At 36.7% G+C, this 21,185-nt stretch overlaps 1 protein-coding gene across 15 annotated transcripts in view; it reads right to left on the minus strand.

The window, feature by feature from the left end:
* Window positions 1-537: 537 nt before the first annotated feature.
* The window catches only part of PRRC2C (proline rich coiled-coil 2C), a 94,725-nt gene continuing 74,077 nt past the window's right edge, over window positions 538-21,185 (minus strand). For 6 of the 15 annotated variants that reach the window (XM_040263511.1, XM_040263509.1, XM_040263513.1 and 3 more), the window contains 11 exons: window positions 18,726-18,927; window positions 16,606-16,809; window positions 11,806-11,918; window positions 11,436-11,572; window positions 8,350-8,581; window positions 8,003-8,125; window positions 6,508-6,726; window positions 6,081-6,184; window positions 5,561-5,687; window positions 4,479-4,715; window positions 544-2,447 (listed from right to left, as the gene is read on the minus strand). In XM_040263511.1, coding sequence (XP_040119445.1) covers window positions 2,193-2,447; window positions 4,479-4,715; window positions 5,561-5,687; window positions 6,081-6,184; window positions 6,508-6,726; window positions 8,003-8,125; window positions 8,350-8,581; window positions 11,436-11,572; window positions 11,806-11,918; window positions 16,606-16,809; window positions 18,726-18,927 — 1,953 coding nt within the window. In that variant the 3' untranslated portion in view covers window positions 544-2,192. Of the gene's footprint in view, window positions 2,448-2,903; window positions 2,957-4,478; window positions 4,716-5,560; window positions 5,688-6,080; window positions 6,185-6,507; window positions 6,727-8,002; window positions 8,126-8,349; window positions 8,582-11,435; window positions 11,573-11,805; window positions 11,919-16,605; window positions 16,810-18,725; window positions 18,928-21,185 lie in introns of all 15 variants that reach the window. The other 9 variants (XM_040263518.1, XM_040263519.1, XM_040263512.1 and 6 more) reach the window with 9 other exon arrangements.

The raw sequence follows: 21,185 nt of genomic DNA on the forward strand, positions 1-21,185 counted from the left end.
TATTATACTCAGGTAAGAACCGTCTTCTACATTCCCAGCACCTGACACACATATGTACATGTTCAATTGACTAAATTATATCAAAGCCTCATCTCTTGCTTAGACTCTAATTCAGGTAAAATATCCTTCTCCTTTGATATTTCTCTGTCCAGGAAAATGTGTGTGCTTTTGACAATAATTCTTTGGAGTAATTCTATGTTGGAACATGGAGTAAATTAGTGAGTCTTACCCAAGCTTTACTAAGATTTATTCTGGGTCCTTCCATTTCCAGCCAGGATGGTGATTCTATCGTCTACATTCAGCAGTTTACAACACCAAGAAAGATGACTCTCCTCTTCCTCGACAGACTGTTTTCAAATGAACATGGCTACCTTGAGAACAGGGGCCATAAATACTATCCTCAAAAGACAGTCTTATTTTGACTAAGCCTTATAGTTCTTCAAAGTCAGAAATCGAGTTTTGGGGTGGTATTTTTTCCTCCTAGAGCGTAATGTACTCTTACTTCAGATTTTAGGAATTGATAGGAAGCTCCAAGACTCATTATTTAGAGAATACTTTATTAGTTTCTGTAATCAAACCCATGTAGATAAGACCTTACATATTTAATACAGTGTGTTACCCCTGTACAAATGGAAAAAATTATGTTTAACGTTTCTAGACCAATATGGCTGTTAATTTCTGTACAATGCCAACCCAACACGGTACAACTGGGATACTTTTTCCAAAGTTGACAGCACAGCTAAAGTTTCCAAAAATTCAAATTATATATATATGTATATATATATAGATTTATTTATTTATATAAAAAGACCAATAGCAGTATGTTATGCATCAATAGCAGCAACAGCTTTTCCAAGTTCTGCAGTCATCTGAACAAAATTATAGAGACATCCAGCACACTCCATTAAAAAAAAAAAAAAGTAAAAAACCAAAACCTCAGAAAACAGCAAAGTTCTGTTACTGTTGTGGTACCTGGCACCATTTTTTTTTTTTTAATTACGTTTCTCAATCATCATCTGGAAAGAAAACATTCTAGAATAACGTCATTAAAAACAGATCTGATAAAGCACGGTCACTACTACATATCATAAAGCAGGTACAAGATATTTTACATTCACAGAGGTATGATACAGTACTGTCCTACATCTATAATACTAGAGGATATAATTAAAAAGGCATTATTTGAGACTTGATTCTACTTTTCCAGCAGAGGGCCCAAAGGATGGTTATGACACAGCTCTGGTACAGAAATGCACCTTCTTAGATAGGATTTCCTTTCTTTATTGGCATAGTTCTAGGTACTGCTCTTCATGAACATCAGCTAAAAACCGTTTAAAAAAATAAACAAAAACCAACCATTGGATTCATACAAAGATGACTGAAGAGAGGCAAGCAGGACTCAACCTAAGTAGCATTTAACCAACTCCATCATGTCTGAATGGTTAAGAGCTTCATGGAAGAAAGGAGATGCCAAGTAGCACTTCAAAGCTTTGGGCCACAACCAAAACACAGCATCATTTCAAACAGAAGCAGTAGCCAAACACTGCCCACTTGGATATGTTCAAGGATGTTGACGTCAGTATTTCATCATCTGCTCACTCATCCAGGAAGAAGGGGAGATCAGTTACTGTACTTTGATTGTGTTCAACTCAATCACCATGTTACAAAAATAGCAAGCTGCCATAATAAAAAATAAGGCTCCTCTATCCAGCACCAGTTATCTTCTGTTCTTCACCACCAAGCCCATAAATGCTATAGCCATATTCCAAGAACATGAGGGAAACCACATCTGATGTCTTAGCTGGGATCATCACATTGTTCAGGCTGAGCTACTCCTCTGTGGTGTTACTTCCCTCATATTTCTGGTGTTTCATCTAACCATAAGGATTTTAGTTCTACATTATATGCACTCAAGGAATGTGTGCACATATTCATGTACAAATTCTGACTGAAGATGCATGGCCGTCAACAGAGTGCATGTTATACAGTAGGTGCAAGCTGGCAAAGCCTCAGTTTACTGGTGCCGCAGCTGTGTGTCAGTGTAAACTGCTCCTATGTCCCTTGCGCACCTCCAAACTCTGGACAGGATAATGTCAGAGGCCACTTTACCCCTTTGGCTGGCGGCATTGTCTAACTTCATTCTCCCTCTTTCCCCTCTCCCTTCCCCTACCCTCTGCAATAACCCACAGACTTTAAGATTTTGTTTCTTCGGTTTTGATCGCCTGAGGTTTGATTGGTCCAGTTCTAATAGGTTTGGTGGCTATGGTGGGTGCAGGGGGTGGCTTTTCTTCTACTTTTTCCTGACAGACACCAGGAGGGTCGGTCAGGGTTTCAGGAGGTTTACTTGAGTCACTGTCCACTTTCTGGGCTTTGCCTATCTGTTTGTTCTGTTGCTGTTCAGAGAAGAACCGTTGCGTGGACTGAAGAACCTCTGCTCTCTGCTTTGCCTTAAAAAATGAGAAACAACAACTGAAAATGCTGCAGTATAACCAAAGCCTGTCAATCAATCTCAGTTCAAATTTTTTTACCAATCACAAATCAGTTTTCCCCACGTTGGTTTGGCCCCAAAGTACCTCATTGATTTGTCAGCTTTTAATGGATAGATTTCTTCCTATTTTTGAAAACATTCCATGTGATTCAAAACAAAACAAAACAAAACAAAACAAAAACTGAAAAGAATAGGACCACCTCCCACCATCTTTCCAAAGTTTGCCCTTGTAAAAAAATAATAAAATATAAATTGCTGTTGGTTTGTATCTTTTCTGTAAAAAACTTATTGATATCGAAATTTAGGGAGCCTGCTTGCAAATTTGAAAACATATAAATGTAATACTTAAAACTTCTATTTATCAATATGTGGTCTACAATAAAATGAAAAGGAAGCACTTATATTGTGGCATTACCAACACCTAGGACCAAATGTCTTGTGGCTGAGTCCTCTTCCCACAGCTCTCTTCTGCAGGGGAAGAGCATCAGAAATTAGTAACTACAACTTCACTTGATCACTAAGTTCTGATAGCTCCTACCACATTCTGAGCTGGTAAAATAATTTCCTAGTTTTATTGATGCTGTGCCCCCAAAGAATATACTTACGTCAATCTGTAAATTATACCACCATAATATACACAATTAAGACTAAAGTTTCTACACCTCTTGCAAATAACAAAAGCTCTTCATGTTCTACAGGTAACCTGTACTATTCAAAGATCTGAAGCAATTTCATGACATCTGTATCCTTTTCCACCCCATTATTAAGCTCTAATGTAATTTCCAACATGCGGATGTAGGAAAATCAAGTGGCAAGGAGGTAATAGAACTGGAAACCAAGGCCAAGTGGTTTCCACAGATTTCTACACATATAGTATTTTTAATAGTTACAAATGGATGGAAATTCTAGGTACGCAGCCTTAATAAAAGTAGGTAACATTCAACAAGTGTTTCACTGCAGGGAAATCTTTAAATTCAGGATCACAAACAAGGGACATCAACCCAGAAAGAAACTTCACTGAATCAACTGAATTTTCTAACAGGATTGTCCTAAACATATTTCTAATTCAGAATAAAGTGTGACTATGGACATTTCCCATTTGAAAGCAGTAAGCTTTTTTTTTGTTCTCATCTTGCCTGAATTGGCAGGAGTACTAAGACTTCAAAAGTCAAGTCTAGGTAAATATAGAAACAGAAACAAATTATTCAGCTAGCTGTCCTGGCAGAGAGGTTAAGTTTAAGCTGCAAGGACTGTCCCCACACAGACTCCTCAAGGCACCCTTCTGCGTTTAGCAAACCTCATGTTTATCAGTGCCTTTTATCATGAAGGATCCCAAAGTGCTTTTTGAGTTCTTCATCTACAACTACACAATCAGTTGTGGAATACGGATGCCTCAGATGGCAGGCAAAAAAAAAAAAAAAAAGATATGAAACCAGTTTGAGAAGAAAACTATACTTGAATGCTTGGATGACTCATGAAGGAAGAAAAATCAAGATAACATGCCTTACCCATTCCAGAGTTTTCACATAACAATGATTTATATCTTGGGATGGGGGTGGGAAGGGAAGAAAAAACAAAAAGAAAGAAAATGGGGAAGCCTATAATAATTCATATTAATTATTTGCTCTTCCCAAAAAATATAGCAGCTAAACTCAGATCTCAAACATTTATTCTATAAACAATTCATTTGGCCACAGAGTTTAAAATGTTAACTTGCTTGCTGACTATAGTTGCAAAAACAAGAAACAAACAAAAAACAAAAACATAAAAAATAAAAAGAAAAGTGTGTGTGTGTGTGTGTGTGTGGGGTGGGGGGAGTAGGAAGAAAAAAAATTAAATTAAAAAGAGGTGGGGATGAACAAAAGTAGTTAGTCTGGTTAAGTCTGCTAAGACAATGAATGCCTGGATATGCAGTTATGGGTCCAGAGGCATCTTAAGACGTGGTTCAGAGACAGATTTGTGCTCTGCTGGCTGTTAACACTGTACTAACCTTCATGTCTTGTTCAGCCTTCAACGCAGCCTGGGCCTGATTACCTCTGACTCCAGATAGTGATCCACAAGGACCCCTGGCTACATGTGGCAAACGAGCATGGCTCATGAGGCCTGTGGTCAGCGGAGGAGGCATCTGACTGGCCAGTGCCATTGGTGGCCTCTGAACAGGCGCTGGGAAGGTGTTAGTATGTGGGGCTCTTACCAATGGAGGGACCAGGTTAGGTTGAGAGAGAATCTGAGTGAAAAAAACAAAACATACAACATTGAACTGTTACAAAAAAAAAATTGCCAACTAGACTAGGTTGGCTTATCCCAGAGTAAATCTGTGCCCATTCTGCCAGCGAAAGGAAGTGTATGGGTTTGTGCCATTCTATTACAGGACCAAGAAGAAACATTCTCCATGCTTGGAGAATCTGACAAAAATTAGGCAAAGCATGCTATGGCACTTCAGCTGGTTCTAGCATTTCAGCTACAAATTCTGAAGGGGAAATAGAAAAGCTATTAAATAGGATATCTTTTAAAAAAGATGTAACTGCAGAAAAGGCACATATACCAAATATAACCTGAAGATAAATGAAAACAGTACTGATCAACAAATATATGAGAGTTCTTATCAACTTTAGTTAGTCCTTCCAAATGATTAGCGAAGGGAGGAGAAGCCAACATGTTTACACATATATTAGAATGTCTTTTAGAATTTCTGTATCAATTGCATATAGTTGTCTGTAGAAAACAAAAACCAAACCCCCCCGCCCAACTTTAAAACTAGAAAATGTTAAGCACTGGGACCCTTCTCTGAAAAGTCAGCTTCTTCAAAAGATAAAAGGTTTGGGACGGAAATAAATTTTTAGAGCTGTGTGGGGAATCTTTTGACTATATTTCAATTGTCTGCTTTAGAAATATATGGTTACTACTTGTGTCTAGCTAACAATTGTACAGAATAAATTTGAATGTCATAAATTTACTAAAAACTGTTTCTAAACTGGTTATAATATGGCAGGATTATAAAGTCAGAGAATTAGCCAGATTAGCAATCACTTGCAAGTAAGTAATATTCATTTCTCATTTATATCTGCCCACCTGGGGTGCAAACTGTGTAGGAAATGGTTGTGTCATTCTCACAGTGGCAGGGGCTGACTGGAACTGCTTCTGATAGACAATGCTGTTCATTTTGCTGGACTGGCTGTTCGGACTTGTGGAAGTAGCCCTTGGAAAGAAGCCATCACTGGTCAGTAACAGTAGTGCTACATAAGTAATGCGGTTAGATTTTTAGAGACATTGCTTTTGGTAGATTCATCATACTTGGTAGTTGATGAAATTTTACTGGAGTTATCAAACATTATGCTGGGAATGGAAGTGCAGATGTGAGAAAGCACACTAGCTTGATTTTCCCAGGGTTAAATTTTTTTCCCCCTTAAAATAGAGTATAACAAATACATTGCTTATAATAGTTAAGCTTAAATAATAGCTTAACACTGTGGGTAAAACTATGAGAATGTCTTATGCTTATTATAGGAAAAGTGACATATTAAGTATCTAACAGAAACATGGTTCTCAGTTATTTGGAAATTCTATAAGCAAATTTAAAAGCCCATTTTACCGGAAAGGACTAGATGTTGGTGTGGTGCTTCTGCCACTGATTGGAGGAGTGCCTGGTTTTATATCAATGCCACTTCCAAAGGCTTTTAGTTCCATTTCAGACATCTGAGGAAGAGCATAAAGTAAACTTAACATTTTTGCAATTCCATAAATTAAAGTGCTGTGTTTAGTATTTTATCTATAATTTCATCTGGCACAGAGCAAAGAACCTTAGAACAAGATTTTATGATTTCTTTGTTATAAGGTAAAATCAGAGGGCCTAAACACATTAATAGTGAGTGGATTAAAAAATAAGTATACTGAGCCTGACATTTTTTGGGGAGTGGAAGAAGCTGATGGACTTGATTCTTATAGACTATACAGATACATAAATCTAAACTCATGGCTTTAAATTCTCAAAGAAGCTGCATACATTCCTCTTCACTTACTTTTCCTGTGGTTGCGATCATGCTATGCTGTGTTCCAGCAGGGATCAATCCCCTGAAAGGCTGGCTTACTTGTGCAGTACGACTCATGCTCTGGGCCTGTGCTTGTGGGGCAGTATGCTGTAATGGGGGCTGAAGAGTCTGAGGCAGAGCAATTAAAGGCTGCCCTGTAGATCCAAAATTAGGCAAAGAAAGCTGGGATGCTGGTAAAGGTACTGTAACCTAGAAAATAAGCAAAAAGAAACTGCAGCAATTTGCTTAATCTGTTGTATGTATATCCCTTTAACTATATACATGACTCTTCAAATACTTTTGAGTAAGATTTTAAACAGAATACTTCAATCTATTAATATATTTCACATGTAAATATCTTGATTAGTGACTACCTCCATTCTTTTATTAAATGTGCAACAATAAAACAGATTAGCAGTAGAGAAACTCTGTATGAAATAATTATGACTGTCTTTGAATCTACAATACGTCTTAATAACCCCAGAATACAATAAAATCATGAACATACACTTTAAGAAAGTAGTTAGAACTTTCATTTTTACAATAGACATTTTTTATATTATTTTAAGGTGTGGTCAAATGAGCTTTGACAAAAAAAATCTTTCTGGTGTCATACAAATAGTATTTAATTTGAATGTCAATATGGTAATATTTTCTTAATTTCCCCCCTAAAATACCCACCAAAAATAGCTCTGAGAAAATGACTAGTTATGACTAGTGGTCTGCCTCTCTCCTCCAGCCCTCTACCAGCTTTTTAAAGAGTAAGCTGATTTATGAGACTGTCAGAAGACAGTTTCATAAACATACACATTTCACTGAAAATTATTATTACATTCATATACTTAAATGTTTTTGTTATTTTTACTCTATCATACTCTGCTACACAGTCCTATGTATTATATTAACTGGTGTGGGTGGTCTTCAGGGTCTTCTTTCAGCTCTAGCATGGATGGGTAACACATTTATCACACTTACATGTAACTGCTTGTCCTGGACAATGGTTTTCAAATCTTTAGACTTGTGGAATCTTTTGTTAAAATAATTGATTATATAAAAATCCATTTTAGGGACTTCTCTGGTGAACCAGTGGCTAAGACTCCACATTCCCAATGCAAGGGGCCTAGGTTTGACACCTGGTCAGGGAACTAGATCTTACATGCCAAACTACAGATCTTGTATGCCACAAAAAAGACCTTGTGTGCCGCAACTGATACAAAATAAATATTAATAAATAAATAAAAAGAAGTCCCCTTTAAAAAGATGTAAATAGCATTACTGATTTTATGGGAAGTGGGGGTGAGAAGAGGGGTGGTGTAAGACTGAAACATGTCCCACTACCAGTGGACCCCAGAGAATTACTAAATTCCTCAGAAAAAAAGCCTGAGGCCACTGGACCATCTCCCCATCTTGGTTCTATTTTAATCCTCCAACAACAACAAAAGCAACAGCAACAACAATTATAATAAAGAAAATTGAGGAAATTTACCATGCCATAGTTTACCTGCTGGAGAGCACTTGGTGACTGGGCAGTGTTATAAAAACTTGTCTGACCAGGCTGTTGTACTTGTCCAGAATAAAGATTTGAAGCCTGGGTAAGATTCGCTCTAGCCTAGAAAATATTTTATAAGAAGTAAGATTGAAATACTTTCCAATTCAGATATCAAAAGGTTATGACTTCAAAGTAATCTCAATGAATCTTATTAGCATTAGACAGAAAGGAAGATCTGTTTTTTCATTGTGTCTTTTAACATTTTTTTTCTTTCAAAATTCTTTCTTAAATAATTTGCTAAATAGGAATACAAATACAGTGCATGATTCTAGCTCTTGCCTTACCTGGAGAAGATGCGTATCGATCAGTTGAGAACCTCCTAGTCCTGATGCCTGACCCAGCTGATGTTCATACAATATGGGAATAGGTTGAGTATTTGAAGTTTGTTGGAAGGCAAGACCTGACTGTGCTTTGGCGAGTTCCTGGTGTTGGACAGCTGGAAAGTTGTGGATGGCAGTACCAGAAAGGACCATAGATGGCTGGGACAGACTGCTTTGCATAAAGGCTGGCTGAGATCTACAGAATATTAAAGAGAAAGGCATGTTTTAATTTGGACTCTTAAGAATGACTATCTCAAATGACCAAATACTCTACTTAGCATAACTAAAGAGGTAGCGAATACAGACAGTGTCTAAAGCACTTGTTTCAAGATTTATTGAGCCCTATATACAGTAAAGCTCTGCATGTTAAACTTCTGGGAAAAGGCTTATTATTACTCTTGCTGAGAAAATGCTGAAGATTTTCTTCTCTTTAACAATGAGAATAATTCTATTTTCCTGTGTTCATTAGCAAGCTCAGAACCAAATCTGTTGTTTTTCTCTTTGGTATTACCAGTCTATTCGAGTTTATAGCACCAACAGTTCTGATTTTTAATATCTGTATTTCATTACAGTAATATATACATAGTATACATATATAAACATGTAGTACATATATTTCAAGACCTCTATGGAATAAAGCAGAGTAGTAGTTAACAACAGGAGCACCCACAAAATTCTGTTTTGTTAATTGAAGCATAATGGACTCATAACATTACACTAGTTTCAGGTGTATAATGTAATGATTTGGTATTCATACATATGCAAAATAACCACCACAATGAGTCTAGTTAACATCAGTCACTACACATAGTTACACATTTTTCTTGTGATGAGAAACTTTTTAAGATCTATTCTCTTAGCAATGTTCAAATATGCAAAACAGTATTATGGTCAAAGGGTATATGACTCCCTTATAAAGGGGATGTAATGTACAACACAGTGACTATAGTTAGTAATACTGTATTGCATATTTGAAGGGTTTTTAAAAACATACAACGCTGAAATCTAACCCCAGACTGCCCTATTATTTCTGGGATGGAGGCAGGAACAAAACCCATTAAGCAGGAACACCTTTCTAGGGACACAACTAACTTTTACAACATCTACTTATAATGCTTCAAACATAAAATGAAAAAAACATCAGGATACAGTTAAAACTACCCCATCCCGGCAGAAATTAATTCCAACGATTCCCTGTTAATAAATACTACGCTAATTAGGTTCAGAACATGAAACAGCAGAATGATGTGGAAGGGATACAAACAACTACTTTCAAAGTCGAAACTGGTGCCTTCCAGGTAGCCATTTGTCACAATTACATAGATATTTACATACACACACACACATATATTACATATTACATATATATACTTAAAAAGTTCATCTTCCAAGGCAATTGTTAAAATGGGGGTTACAAATACAGAATGTCAGTGCATTGCAAATCCATCTCCCATGACTACTGAAGACATTACTAATTACTGAACTCTGTTTAACACAGCTCAAAGGTAGCAAACTTTCCAACAGTGTTTCAAATAGCTAATTAAAAGGAGATTGGTTTTGAGATTAAATCTATTTGCTATTTCTAAATCTACTGAAGTTTTTTTAATGAATATATATTTTCTGGATTTTTACATTTGTGGAGTTTGGTTTTTTGGTTGCTGTTGTTTTAAGTACAGAGTCTTAACCACTGGAAGTCCCTCTACTCAACTTTTAAGTTTTACTACAAATTTCAATATAATCTCAAATTTAACAACATGAAAGAGACTGCCTATAATTATATTTAGGGTAAATAATTTTACTTGTACTGAGAATTTTTTGGAATAACCAAGGTAAATGACAAGAGTAATATCAGAATTATATAATTTGTATTAATGATACAGATGTACTCAATGCTACTGAATAATCTTTAATAAGAAACAAAAGTGAGAGCCACATTTATTAAGTTACCCATAATTCTGCTCCTTTGAGAAAGTATGACTAGCTGAGACCACCTGCTTTAGGAATGAAACATGATCTGTAGAAATGAGCTATATCAACTGATGCCAATTTTAATCTATAAAGTATGGAAATTCTACCTGAATCACTTAAAAGCAAATTTCTAACAGGAAATGCCTAATTTTGCAAGCTTATTTACACTAAATGTCCTGAACGGAATTTATTTTTCTTTTTGATGGTTCATAGCATTACCATGAGTACTGATGACAGATGTACCATGATGACGACTGAGTTATGCCATGATCACTGCTATCATTCAACTCTTAACCCACCCTGCCAGTCCCATTAAGTTGGAGATGAGAGACACCTGGGTTAAGCCCAGGATCTGCCATTTATTTGTACTGTAACATTAGAATAGAAACAAAATAAAACCCACAACCTCTTCAAATGTCAAATAGGGATGACTTGATCTACTTTATCTGGTTTTGGGAAAATCAAATAAGTTAGTGTATGTCAAGGGCTGAGTAATATATATAAAGTTACATAAAGATCAGTTTTCATTACTTGCTTAATTGCAAAGATAACAGGATGAGTCTTTCAAAAGAATGGTTTCTTCTATATTACACTCATATACTACAACATACTCATCACTACTACTTCTGTTCTGTTTCATTCCACTTCACTCGCTTTTATTACACTCCACTTCTCTCGCTTTTATTACATTCCATCCTGGCCTCTGCCTCCTTACATACTGCTATCATCTGTCGTATGTTAGCTCTTACACAGAGCAAGTCTGATTTACAGCTGTTAGCAGTGAGGTGGCACTTATACCTTTAGGTCCTTAAGCAGTTTTTCTCTGTGATTTCTAATTTTTATGAGACTGCCATTAGCCTCTTCTACAAGAAGTTCTGAAGCTTCACTTTGTTCAATAAAGTCTGACAGAAATTATCAGAGGCTGAAGTTCATGACATACATGCAACACAATTATATAATGCAGTTTATAAGAAGGTCATCTTGCTTTTGGGGGGAAGGAGGGAATAGACAGGATATGGCAAGAAGGTTTAGCAATTACATTGTTTCCAACATCATCACAAACATAATTATAAAGCATTTACCTGTACGGCTGAAGTGAAGAACTGAATAGTTCCTGAGCCTGGGAAACAGCAGGCCCAGCACCCAAACTCAGCTGGGCCTGATGCTGTCCTTGCAGTGGGGCATAAATAGGGATTGGGATCTGCTGAACTGAAGTTGGCTGCAATGCAATGTAAAAACAGTATGTGAACACCATATACACAAGTGACACTTGGAAAATAAAAATGTGAGACATGAAACAAAACATTAATGCTATGTATCAGTTCCCTTAGAAAACAAAACAAAATGTGAAAATCTAAAATTCCTTTTCAATCCATTACTAGTCCTAAATTGAACCCCCAAATGCCATTACACCATAAACATGATAGGGTGAAAGAAGCCTGTGATATTTACCTGAGAGAGACCTGGTTGGAAGCCTTGTTGCTGAGCCAAGGATGGTGGAGCCAGTCGTGCATGTTGGGTATTGAATAGATGACTTGTGTCCATGTAGAAAGCTGGGATCTGAGCTACAAATTAGCAGCAAAAACAAGAAGCAATGAGTGTCTCACCTTCAGAATCTTCCAAACAGTAACCCCAAACCAAACTTTAAAGCAGACTTCATATTAAGTGAGCCTTCTGAAAATTCAAATAGCTAAGGAAAAACTAGAAATGTGAAAAGATGCAAAAGGAAAAATATGTAACACTTCTACCTGACAGGTTATGCAAGTTAAAACAATGACACTCTTGTACTCGTGGAAGGTAAGAAAAAAACACTTTCATATAGGTCCGTCTGGTCAAAGCTATGTTTTTTTCAGTAGTCATGTATGGATGTGAGAGTTGGATCATAAAGAAAGCTGAGCACTGAAGAATTGATGCTTTTGAACTGTGGTGTCGGAGAAGACTCTTGAGAGTCCCTTGGACTGCAAGGAGATCGAACCAGTCAATCCTCAAGGAAGTCAATCCTGAATATTCATTGGAAGGACTCATGCTGAAGCTGAAACTCCAATTCTTGGGCCACCTGATGCAAAGAACCTACTCACTGGAAAAGACCCTGATGCCAGAAAGACTGAAGGCAGGAGAAGGGGACGACAGAGGATGAGATGGTTGGATGGCATCACTGACTCAAAGGACATGAGTTTGAGCAAGCTCTGGGAGTTGGTGATGGACAGGGAAGCCTGGCATGCTGCAGTCCATGGGGTTGCATAGAGTAGGACATGACTGAGCGACTGAACTGAACTGAACCAACTAGAATTTGGCAAAATATTTCAAAAGAATTATGCCAATTTATATGCTCACTAGCAATGTGCTTTAAGAGCATAATAATTGAAAGAATTTGGTATAGATTCTTATCAGATTTCTTCTCCATGTTTATATTCACTACTTTGTGTTATGTTGTTTTTATATAACAGTATATTTGGGAGAACTTTCCATATTGCTTTTATTATCATTATAAACAGTACTGCAATGAATGAACACACCCATACATATAGCTCTGATTAACAAGTAGGTTTATCTATACGATAAGACTCCAAACTGGCTCCTGTGGTGGCTCAGTGGTAAAGAAACCACCTGCCAATGCAGGAGAAACGGGTTTGATCCCTGGTCTGGGAAGATTGCACATGCTGCAGAGCAGCTAAGCCTGTGTGCCACAACTATTGAGCCCAAGTGCCCAGAGCCTGTGCTATGCAACAAAAGAAGCCACTGCAGTGAGAAGCCCTCAAACCACAGATAGTGATGATGAACACATAAAACATTCTGAGATACTTTTCTAAAAGAATTATGCCAACTTATATGCTCACTATCAATGTGCTTTAAGAGCCTAGTAATAATACCTATGGATCCTTACAGATACTGAATATTAAATATGCTAAGTATTATCAATCGTCCTAATATTTCCCAAATAGCTTTACTGTCCTTTTATGTTGAATTTAAATCATGAGTGAGCCTGAATATTTTTCAATCGTTTATTTACAATTTAACTCTGATTAACGTGTTCAGTTTTCAAGGCAAAACATTCAATATCATGGTAATGCAAGTTTATGCCCCGACAAGTAAGGCTGAACAAGCTGAAGTTGAACAGTTCTATGAAGACCTATAAGACCTTCTAGAACTAACACTCAAAAAAAAGATATCCTTTTCATTATAGGGGACTGGAATGAAAAAGTAGGAAGTCAAGAAACATCTGCAGCAACAGCCAAATGGTCTTGGAGTACAGAAAGAAGCAAGGCAAAGGCTAATAGAGTTTTGCCAAAAGAATGCACTGGTCATAGCAAACACCCTCTTCCAACAACACAAGAGAAGACTCCACACATGGACATCACCAGATGGCCAACACCAAAATCAGGTTGATTATACTCTTTGCAGCCAAAGATGGAGAAGTTCTATACAGTCAGCAAAAACAAGATCAGGAGCTGACTGTGGCTCAGATCATAAACTCCTTGTTGTCAAATTCAGACTTAAACTGAAGAAAGTAGGGAAAACCACTAGACCATTCAGGTATGACCTAAATCAAATCCCTTATGATTATACAGTGGAAGTGACAAATATATTTAAGGGACTAGAACTGATAAAACTATGGATAGAACTGTCTGATGAATTATGGACAGTTCTACAGGAGACAGGGATCAAGACCATCCCCAAGGAAAAAAAATGCAAAAAAGCAAAACGGCTATCCAAGGAGGCCTTACAAATAGCTGTGAAAAGAAGAGAAGTAAAATGCAAAGGAGAAAAAGAAAGATATAACCATTTGAATGCAGAGTTCCAAAGAACAGCATGGAGAGATAAGAAAGCCTTCCTCAGCGATCAGGGCAAAGAAATAGAGGAAAAAAATAGAATGGGAAAGACTAGAGATCTCTTCAAGAAAATTAGAGGTACCAAGGGAACATTTCATGCAAAGATGGGCTCAATAAAGGACAGAAATGGTACGGACCTAACAGAAGCAGAAGATATTAGGAAGTGGCAAGAATACACAGAAGAACTGTACAAAAAAGATCTTCATGACCAGATAACCATGATGTTGTGATCACTCACCTAGAGGCAGACAAGCTGGAATGTGAAGTCAAGTGGGCCTTAGAAAGCATCACTACGAACAAAGCTAGTGGAGGTGATGGAATTCCAGTTGAGCTACTTCAAATCCTGAAAGATGATGCTATGAAAGTGCTGCACTCAATATGCCAGCAAATTTGGAAACCTCAGCAGCGGCCACAGGACTGGAAAAGGTCAGTTTTCATTCCAATCCCAAAGAAAGGCAATGCCAAAGCATGCTCAAACTACTGCACAATTGCACTCATCTCACACGCTAGTAAAGCAATGCTCAAAATTCTCCAAGCCAGGCTTCAGCAATATGTGACCCATGAACTTCCAGATGTTCAAGCTGGATTTAGAAAAGGCAGAGGAACCAGAGATCAAATTGCCAACATCTGCTGGATCATGGAAAAAGCAAGAGAGTTCCAGAAAGACATCTATTTCTGCTTTATTGACTATGCCAAAGCGCTTGACTGTGTGGATCACAATCAACTGTGGAAAATTCTCAAAGAGATGGGAATACCAGACCATCTGACCTGCCCCTTGAGAAATCTGTATGCAGGTCAGGAATCAACAATTAGAACTGGACATGGAACAACAGACTGGTTCCAAATAGGAAAAGGAGTACGTCAAGGCTATATATTGTCACCCAGCTTATTTAACTTATATGGAGAGTCCATCATGAGAAATGCTGGGCTGGATGAAGCAACAAGCTACAAGCACAAGCACAAGCTATCAAGATTGCCGAGAGAAATATCAATAACCTCAATATGCAGATGACACCACCCGTATGGCAGAAAGTGAAGAGGAAGTAAAGAGCTTCTCGATGAAAGTGAAAGAGAGTGAAAAAGTTGGCTTAAAGCTCAACATTCAGAAAACTAAGATCATGGCATCTGGTCCCATCACTTCATGGCAAATAGATGGGGAAACAGCGGAAACAGTGGCTGAGTTTATTTTGGGGGGCTCCAAAATCACTGCAGATGGTGACTGCAGCCATGAAATTAAAAGATGCTTGCTCCTTGGAAGAAAATTTATGACCAACATAGACAGTATATTCAAAAGCAGAGACATTACTTTGCCAACAAAGGTCTGTCTAGCCAAGGCTATGGTTTCTCCAGTAGTCAGGTATGGATGTGAGAGCTAGACTATTAAGAAAGTTGAGCGCCGAAGAACTGATGCTTTTGAACTTGGTGCTGGAGAAGACTCTTGAGAGTCCCTTGGACTGCAAGGAGATCCAACCTGTCCATCCTAAAGGAGATCAGTTCTGGGTGTTCATTGGAAGGACTGATGTTGAAGCTGAAACTCCAATACTTTGGCCACCTGATGCAAAGAGGTGACTCACTGGAAAAGACCCTGATACTGGGAAAGATTGAGGGCAGGAGGAAAAGGGGACAATAGAGAATGAGATGCTTGGGTGCCATCACTGACTCAATGGACATGAGTTTAAGTGAAGTCTGGGAGTTAGTGATGGACAGGGAGGCCTGGCGTGCTGTGGTCCACGGGGTCAGAGTGTCGGACACAACTGAGCGCCTGAACTGAATGTTGTGGAATTTAGTAGGATATTACCCCTCCCAATATATAAATTTCTTTCTTTGTTGTTCTTGTTTTATTCTTCCCTCATGTATTTTATCATCAATTTGTCAGGTTTCAGATAACAAACTTTGGCTCTCTGTAGAAGCTTGGTTCCAGGATACCACCCTCACTGTCCCCGGCCCAGATATCAAAATCTGTAAATGCTCAAGTCTCCTATGTAAAATTGGGTACATTATTTGCATATAACCCAAGCATATCCTTTCATATACTTTAAATCTCTAGATTACTTATAATACCTAATACAATGTAAATACTACATAAATAGTTATCCCTACACAGACAATACAACCTTTGTTTTTTGGAACTTTGTGAAAATTTTTTTGAACACTTTAAATCCACAGCTGATTATCTGCAGACTTGGAATCCATAAGTACACTAATCTGTCTACTATCTACGTAACATATGTGTAAGAAACAACTGTCACGAGCCCCTGAATACTTACCAAAGAGAGACAGCATTCAATTCTATGAGGAAACAAATTTGCAATGCAAATAAAAAACCAAAAACTTGAAAAGGTAAGGGAAAGAAAAAAAAAACAGAAGCATTAAAACATCTTCATTTTCTAAATTCCTTATATTCAAATCTTAAAAATCTTACCTGCTGCAGACTGAGACACATAGACTTGTGGACTCTGTTGTTGCTGAGCAATAAGGGAAGGCATACAGCTTAACTGTGAAAAATGACTTGCAGAAGGCAGGCTGCTCGTTTGTAATTGTTGGGGTTTCACTTTACAGATATTAGGAGGGTCTGATGTGGTTGTAGATTTTGTACTCAAAGAAGAGGTAGTATATGTACCAGCTCCTACATGGGGGAGAGGAATAAAATGAGAGAAGCGTAGTATATATTCAAGTAAATTTAAACACCAACTGGAAACTGGAAAATTAATATGTATGCCAAGTAAGTACTTATGTTCTTATATACTGCATCTCAGACCAAAAGTGGATATGAAGTGGCTTATAATAGGAAGAAACAATTATCAGCTGCAAATAGGACTACAAAATCTGGAGAAATATAAATAGAAAATTTAAATATAAACTCACAAAACAAGGAGACTGAGAGCCCACAACACTGTCATAGCTTAATGTCAAACTAATACATAATTTCAATCATCACAAAGGATAATCAAGAACTTTATTCATTTATGGTGAGACATAAATACAAGCACATAAATGGGCCCTGACAGACCACAACTGCTCCCCAAATGTCACAGAAACTTAAGGTTAGATTTTTTTCCTCTTTGTGGCAAAATACCTTAAGGAGCTTTAGAACGTCAAAGAAATATTTGAACATCTATTAAAGGCTAGGCATAAACATAAGAAACAAAGGAAAAAGAGCTGTACCTTAAGAGTAATTATTATTAATGTAATATAAAAATTTAATGTAAACTGCTCCTAGAAAGAGATACAAACTTAGACTATTCTTTTCTCTCCTTGTATTAGTAATACTTTAAAAACAAGACAAACTATTAGTAATACTACAGTAAATAACAATACAGGTATTTGATTCAAAAGCCAGATGTAGTTATTATTATTTTCAGACAACAAATGATGTTCTAAGAGGGGACCAATATTGAAGTATCTCTATTCTTCCATTTGGATGACCAGGCAAGAAGGTCCTTGTTAAAAACTTATCCTAGCTGAGGGAAGGGTAGGGAAACTAGACTCCAAGGAAAGGAAGTAGTTGGGTTCCAAAGAAAAAAGCAGGAAACTTCTCAATCTCTTTATTTCCTAATCTTCCTACCATACTCTCTTCCTGGTTCCTTTACAGCCTCACTCCCTATCCCCAAGCAGTCTGGGGCCTACACTGTTAATATTTAAATAATGAAGATGTCTTGCAAATGGGTGGTGGAAGAAGTACAGTTGGAATACTGTCTTTGATGTGAACCTCTGGGTTTGTCTTAATACACATGTCTGATTCCAGATAATATCAAATAACTATAGTACAACCCAAAGTCTAGTCCTTTTGGTGCTTAAAACTAGCACAGAAAGCTGGAATACTGAGAATCATTACTGCAATCATTAAATGAAAACTAGCCAGAGAAAGTAAATTCTGTGCTGTATACATTTTACATGTATTGGAAAAGGAGTTTCCTACTGTTTTGGAAATATAGACAGTATTAGGAAAGCTTAAAATGAAACTTCTATTTTCAGAAGAAACATGGTTATGCATATTGTAAAAGGATGTACCTTCATAGAGTCAAATACTTCAGAAACATCTCTGGTTCTTTAAGAATGAAAAAGCCCCATATGAGATAAAGGATTACACACTAGTGAAACAGTTAAGAAAAACATCTTCTAATTTGGGGTGTTGACGGACTCTCCTTAAAAACAACATAAAACCCAAAACACCAAAGCCAATGGATATCATTTATTCAAGTAACAGATTGGAAAGTCTCTACCCTGTAACTCTTCCCCAGAAAATATGTCAAATCAATAGACTTAGGCCAAGAGCTCCTTCAAATTAGATACAGATCACAGAAAACTTAAAAGCTTTGTGATTCTGTGTTATTTCTGAATGGGTCTAATTAGCTGTATGAGTTAAATAATAAAAATCAAAATGCAAACTGGTAAGAAGTTTATAAAAGAGCTGATAATTATCTCATGTACAATTTTACGTCTTTTATAAATATATTTTTGGGAAGAGTAAATAGGAAAAGATCTTAAAGAAATTTTAAATAATTTAAGATCACTGCAGAAAAGGTACACGAGGATTTCTACCTGATAGTGAAGTTGTGGGAGTGACTGAAGCAACAGGAATCTGAGGCATCGATGCACTTGAGAACGAATTGTAATTAGCAGTGCTTGGTCCACTGGCACTACTGCTAACTCCACTTGCAATTGGAGGTGCTGTGGAAGTTACTGGGGATCCCTTTTCCCTTACATTTGGAGAATTCTCCCATGCCTTGCGAGCAGACTCCATCTGGAACAAAAAGAACATTTTTTAAAGCTGAAAAACAAAAAAAAAAAAATCACTATCCTAACACAGAACTAATACACATATATAAACAAATATATATACATAAATGTATTCCAAATACAACCTTTCAGATTAGGACCATAAGGCTTTTAAACCTTTCATTTTCTCCTTTATCTCCGCTCCTTTACTCAAATTGCAATGGGTTTTAATTTTGTCTCTATAGAGTTTGTTGAATGCTCTGGCAAGCAGGTCAATGAAATATAGTGACAGCTTTAATCATCTAAATATGAGTCCCTATTCCTACCAGTATAAGGAAACGGAAATACCATGTCCTTTCGGACTGATTTAAGGCTCCGATTCTAGTAAGCAAGACAGTAAAGGTCCTCCATTAAATATCCATTCTCTCCAATCTTTCTTTTTAAGCCTTTAAGCCAAATCTCACTTGAATGGCAAGTGAGATGTATCTTCTGTTTGGCTATTTTATGTTCAGTGTTTTAAAGGCAATGTAACCAGACAGGCTTTAGGCTTGGGTTCAGTAGAATTATTTCGTTTCATGTCCAGACACCATTAAGCATTTCAGGTCTGACTGCCACCATTTGTATTTGTGGGTGCTGATTTTACCTGAAGTCTTGGTTTCTTAAAAAGTAGAAATGGGTCTATTTAATCTATTTAGAGCTGTTCAACAGACATAAATGTAAGCCACATGTAATTTTATATTTTCTAGTAGCCACACTTTAAATAATAAAGAGGTAAAACTAATTCTGGTAACATATTTCATTCAACCCAATATATCTACAATAATAAAAGCTATAATCAATATAAAAATTGAGATGTTTTAATTTGAAAAGTAACATTTCAAATCCGGTATCTATTTCCTTTTACACTTACAGCCCACACCTCAACTTGGATTAGCCACATTCAAGTGTTCAGTAACTATATGTGGTGTGTAGAAACTGAAATGGAGAGCAAAGATGTAGATCCTCAACTATCCTGAGGCTCACTGAACAGGAAAGGAACAGATACAGAAATTTTGAAGTTTCTTGTTCTACTAGTCAAAATACTGAGTGGAAAGGAAAACTCCAAGGTAATCTACAAAATTCAGCAGCAATGACTTATATGGGTATATGTATACTATGTGTTAGTTGTATCTGACTCTTTGCAACCAAAGAAGACTGCAGCCCACCAGGCTCCTTTGCCCATGGGATTTTCCAGGCAAGAATACTGGAGTGGGTTGCCATTTCCTACTCCAGGGGATCGTTCTCAATCAGGGATCGAACCTGGGTCTCCCATATTGCAGGCAGATTCTTTACCATCTGAGCCCCCAGGTAAGCCCCATGAGAACACTTTTCACAAATAAGATTTTAAAATATCACTGCTGGGAAGTTTGTAGGTCCCTGAAGTACCAACTTTATAAAAATTTCAACCTGAATTTAATAATTTTAGAAATATTACATATCTCCCTACCCCTTAAAACACACACTATATACAATTTAACCTTGATGGCTAATATCATTACTACAAATTCAAAATATAAGACACTTTTAGGTTTGCTTCTTTCCTTTTCCTCAGAGTCACCTTGCTGATTTCAAATGTGTTTTATTTTAAAACAAAAGTCTCAAGAGGGTAAGAAACAAAAGCAAAAAAATCCCACACACTACCACTTAAGAAGTCCAACAAAATGCAATTTGCTGGAATTGAGATTTTATGACTTAAAGCAGTTTTAAAGACTACAATGCCTTTGAAAACCAGTTTTGTTGTACTGGAAATAAATTATAGCTTACCAATTCTACATAATATTTAAGCCACACACATGGTTTCATTTCTTAGGCAGCAAGAAAATTTAGATTCTAATTTTAGAAATTCAAAGAACCTAAAAAGTATAATTACTTAACTATATTCATTTTTCCTTTTGACAAATATACTGTCAGTAATACCCATATAATATTAATAGAGATTTCCATACTTTATAAATCTCTCAAATAAAGAGAGGCATTAAAAAAAAAAAAGTAAACACAGATAATCAACAAGGACCTACTGTATAGCACAGAGAACTTTACTGACTATTCTGTAATAATCTATAAGGGAAAAATACCTGAAAAATAATGTATATATGCATATGTAGAACTGAATCACTTCACTGTACATCTGAAACTAACAAAACACTGTAAATCAACTATATTCCAATATAAAATAAAAGTACACTAAAAAAATAATAAAGAAACTAGAAAGTCTTAAGCTAATACAATTTAAATTTAGTTTAA

Source organism: Oryx dammah, unplaced genomic scaffold, assembly GCF_014754425.2.
Source record: "Oryx dammah isolate SB20612 unplaced genomic scaffold, SCBI_Odam_1.1 HiC_scaffold_21, whole genome shotgun sequence".
In the NCBI taxonomy this organism is placed as follows: Eukaryota; Metazoa; Chordata; class Mammalia; order Artiodactyla; family Bovidae; genus Oryx; species Oryx dammah.